The 4,260-nt window shown below is 41.1% G+C and overlaps 1 protein-coding gene across 1 annotated transcript; it reads left to right on the forward strand.

Moving 5' to 3' along the window:
- Window positions 1–287: 287 nt before the first annotated feature.
- On the forward strand, window positions 288–3,956 carry LOC131218957 (cyclin-dependent kinase B2-2-like). Its single transcript, XM_058213879.1, has 8 exons — window positions 288–536; window positions 1,028–1,169; window positions 1,458–1,519; window positions 1,928–2,039; window positions 2,343–2,436; window positions 2,527–2,596; window positions 2,703–2,841; window positions 3,555–3,956. The coding sequence occupies exons 1-8, from the start codon at window positions 340–342 to the stop codon at window positions 3,645–3,647; spliced, it is 909 nt and encodes a 302-aa protein (XP_058069862.1). The 5' UTR covers window positions 288–339; the 3' UTR covers window positions 3,648–3,956.
- Window positions 3,957–4,260: the final 304 nt, after the last annotated feature.

Genomic DNA, 4,260 nt, shown 5'->3' on the forward strand with positions numbered 1-4,260 from the left:
TTTGTATCTGGCTCGTTTTTTTGGCCAATGTTCTAAAATGATCTGGAAAAATGGATGGACGGCGTAGATAAAAGAGTACATGATGGTGGGCTCCACAGAGCTTTTCCAGCACCGACGTCTGTAATAATAACAAAAACGACAATGCGGTAATGTTTCCGCAATGCATTCGTACCCGGTAAAATCGTTAATTTTCAATCATTCCGATCAGTATATATTTTGAAATTGAAACATGGGACCGTTAGAGCAAACGGCTATAAGAAAAGTCTCCTTCCATTTCCTTCTTTCAAATCTTTGTTCATCTGCCACAGAGAGAGAGAGAGAGAGAGAGAGAGAGAGTCCATGGAAGATTACGAGAAGCTCGAGAAGGTAGGAGAAGGGACGTATGGGAAGGTTTACAGAGCAAGAGAGAAAGCCACAGGGAAGATCGTAGCCCTCAAGAAGACTCGTCTCCACGAGGACGATGAAGGCGTCCCGCCAACTACCCTTCGAGAAGTCTCTCTCCTGCGAATGCTATCCATCGATCCCCATGTTGTAAGGTACCCATGATCTCCTTTTCGCCTTTCTCTCTCTTCATTTGGATTCTTTCTCTTACTCTCTTTCTCTCTTTCTCTCTCTGTATATATTTCTGGTCTGGATTTTGCTTCTTTCATGGGCAGGGTTAATTTCTGTTTGATCCAATGTCTGTTTGATCGCTGTCTAGGGTTAAGATTTCATTTCATAGGGTTAAATTTTTATTTATTTATTTTCTTAATTTGAATGTAGGATCTCTTTTCTGTTGCATTTGAAGTCCGTTTTGCTGTCCTTGACTGGTTGGGTTCGGTGTATCTTGAGCTGCATCTTGTTCTGCTTCAATTCCCAGGGTTTACTTTCTAGGATTAGGGTTTTATTGCTTTCTTGTGATTGCATTGTTCTCTGTTTCTTCATGAAGATTCTTTTATCTTTTGTTCCAATTTGCCCTTTTCTTGAAGTGTGTCGGGTCTATTAAATGGGTTTTCATCTCTGTTTCTTATTCGGCAATCTTATGAAGGCTGTTGGATCTCAAACAAGGCCAGAACAAAGAAGGGAAGACGGTTCTCTATCTTGTTTTCGAATACATGGATACGGATCTTAGAAAGTACATCAAAAGCTTTCGCCAGACTGGAGAGAAAATGCCCACCAAAACTGTTAAGGTAGGCTTTCATTGTTATGGATTTTCATCCGTTTGATGCTTTCAGATAAGCCTCTAAGCAGTTCATGTTAGAAGAATTGAATGCTTGTTGGAACTGAAAGATTCTGAGATTGTGCTGTGGAGGGACTGACTTATGCACAGCTCAGATGTTCCATGCACTTTCCAGGTTGCTTGTAATTGTGCTTGTCAAGAGGGTTCCATGTGGGTCCAAAGTCCAAACCTCCCTAAATTTTCCAGTATTGAATAGTTAAGGTGAGATTCTTAGAATTTCGTGTGGTTCTTAATGCAGAGTTTGATGTACCAACTTTGCAAGGGTGTTGCATTCTGCCACGGTCATGGTGTACTGCACAGGTATAGCCTCGTATAGCCTCTCTTTCTCTCTGCGTATGTGCGTGTGAAATGCTCACACACAACTAGTTGTACGTCCAACTAGTTGGCGTGTGGGACCCACCATAGTGTTTGTATGATGTCTCGCCCGACCAGCAAGGTTGTCCCATTATGAAAATTGGATGCCCCAAAAATCAGGTTAATCCAACTATCAGCCGGGCACACCATAGAAAACCAAAAAAACTCCACATTCATGTGGGGCAACCTTGTTGGACGGGGGAGATACCAAATAAACAACAACATGGTGGCTTCCACACACCAACTAGTTAGACGTACATCTAGTTGTGTGCGAGCATCTCTCTCTCTCTCTCTGTATATGTGTGTGTGTGTGTATTAAATTGATCTTTATACGCTACTCTTTTGTTAACACAGGGATCTGAAACCTCACAATCTTCTAATGGATCGAAAGACGATGATGCTTAAAATAGCAGACCTTGGGCTTAGTCGAGCATTTACTATTCCAATCAAGAAGTACACTCACGAGGTACAAATAAACATACCCATTTCCTTTCCGTCATTTAACGATTGATAAAATGCCAGTCAGTCCATTAAGATTTATAAGTAAGGGCCCATTTCAATGGGGGCCTCTCTGATCGAATTGGATCATGAGAGCCCCTTGTACATCTCGTTTTGAACCTTTTAATGGCTCTGATCCGTATTGAACAAAAGCAAAAAAATCCAAACAAGTAACTACTCTTCTCATGCAAACATGCCCTTGGTTTCACGAGCTAATGCTGATTGAACTAACGAAACATTTTTCTGATTGATTTTACTGTATGAATTCCAGATATTGACATTGTGGTATAGAGCTCCAGAAGTACTTTTGGGGGCAACTCATTACTCCACACCAGTAGATATGTGGTCTGTCGGCTGTATATTTGGTAAAATACTAAGAACTGGTGTTCTAATTTTCAACTTTAGGTCTTTTTGAAAACGAGGCAGCCAATTTACCGATCTTTGTATGATTCCAGCTGAGCTGATCACGACACAGGCCCTCTTTCCCGGGGATTCAGAACTGCAACAGCTCCTTCATATCTTCAGGTTCGGTTGGTTTATGTGTTTTCTGGACAATTTTCATTTAATTAATTAAGTTATTTATTTTATGTATCGCCAGCTTGACTGATCATGTGTAGTGGCTTTGATGAAGGCTGTTGGGCACTCCAAATGAAGAAGTATGGCCAGGATTGAACCAATTAACAAATTGGCATGAGTACCCTCAGTGGAGGCCTCAAAGTTTGTCATCAGCCGTTCCTAATCTTGATGCAGATGGGATAGATCTGCTTTCGGTAAGTTGGGTCTGCATACCATCTTTCGATCGATATGTGCCTCATCATATAAACGATACTTGACAAAGCACATATTCAGATCAAGAGGAAATGCAAAGTGTACTCGCTCGTGTCAGATGTGTCTGCATGCTTTCTTTTGATTGATACATATATTCTTGTATAAATAATTATGTACATAGTATGAGGAGGAATACTATGTTCACTTGCCAATGCTGCACACATGTCAGATGAAGGGCTGCAAGGCACATGCTGCACACATGTCAGGTGAAGGGCTGCAGCGCATGTGCTAGTTTGTCGGGGCATTCATCAGGTTTGGCCCCCAAATCATTAGATTTGCCGTGGCCCTGCAGTCATCAAGAATTTTAATGTGAGATGGAAGTAGGGCTTCATAGCACATAGCCAATGTTGTGCATGTGTCAGATGCAGGGCCAAGTGGTGTATGTGCCAATGCTGCACATGTGTCAGTTGCAGGGCATTCATCAGGTTTGGTCCATTTACTTAGGCAGGTGTATGTTGTGTATGGACTGTTGGTCAATTTCTTTCAACTATCCATTACCTGATGAGTTGCTCGATTTTGGGCGAACCATAACGGTGGGGCCAGCTGATGAGCAACTCGGATCTGGTTCATTGTATTAACAAGAGTTAGCATTCCACTTAACTACCATCAATGAGATAGAGTATCTTTGACCTGCAAATAATTTACATTGTTGCAGAAGATGTTGCAGTACCACCCCTCAAAGCGAATATCTGCGAAGAAAGCTATGGAGCATCCTTACTTCGATGATTTGAATAAAGATTATCTTTGAAAGGCGACTAATTTTCTCAGGCGATGCTTTGTCCCCAAAAGCTCTGTGGATTTAAAATGCTGACATGTTTGGTGGATGTTTTCAACTGCTTTCCTTAAGCATTTGGTTGTTTAACTGTTGTTTGGTTTAATGTTTAGAGATTGTTGATGGTAACTTGGTCCTGATTTAAGTGAATGACTATTGAGATTCCAGTGTCCTGATTCTTTTGGATGGGAAAACTAAAATGTGGATATGGGAAACTAAGAAGGATTATTGCGGTGGACATGGAAAACTGTGGATTCGAATAGCAATTTGTTACTTCTGGGAGAATTTTGTTGTTATATAGCTTTAGTGTGCTTTTTTTAATTTTTGGGAGACAAAAATGAGCAAGTTGTAGTTGGCGGCTGCTTACTTTCACAGCATTGTAAATTGATGTTATTCCATTTAGGGCGAGATATTGATTGGTACCTACCTACTGGTGCTACTGTCAGTAACTTGGAAGAAATGACTTGTTGGGCCCTGGTCCCAAAAATCAGGATGATGCAACACTCTAGTGGGCCATTCCAAAAAAAATTATACTGAAAACCTCTCAATTCATGTGGTATGGCCCACCTGAGTTTTAGAACATTGTGAT

This window comes from Magnolia sinica, chromosome 1 (genome assembly GCF_029962835.1).
Source record: "Magnolia sinica isolate HGM2019 chromosome 1, MsV1, whole genome shotgun sequence".
NCBI classification, from domain to species: domain Eukaryota; kingdom Viridiplantae; phylum Streptophyta; class Magnoliopsida; order Magnoliales; family Magnoliaceae; genus Magnolia; species Magnolia sinica.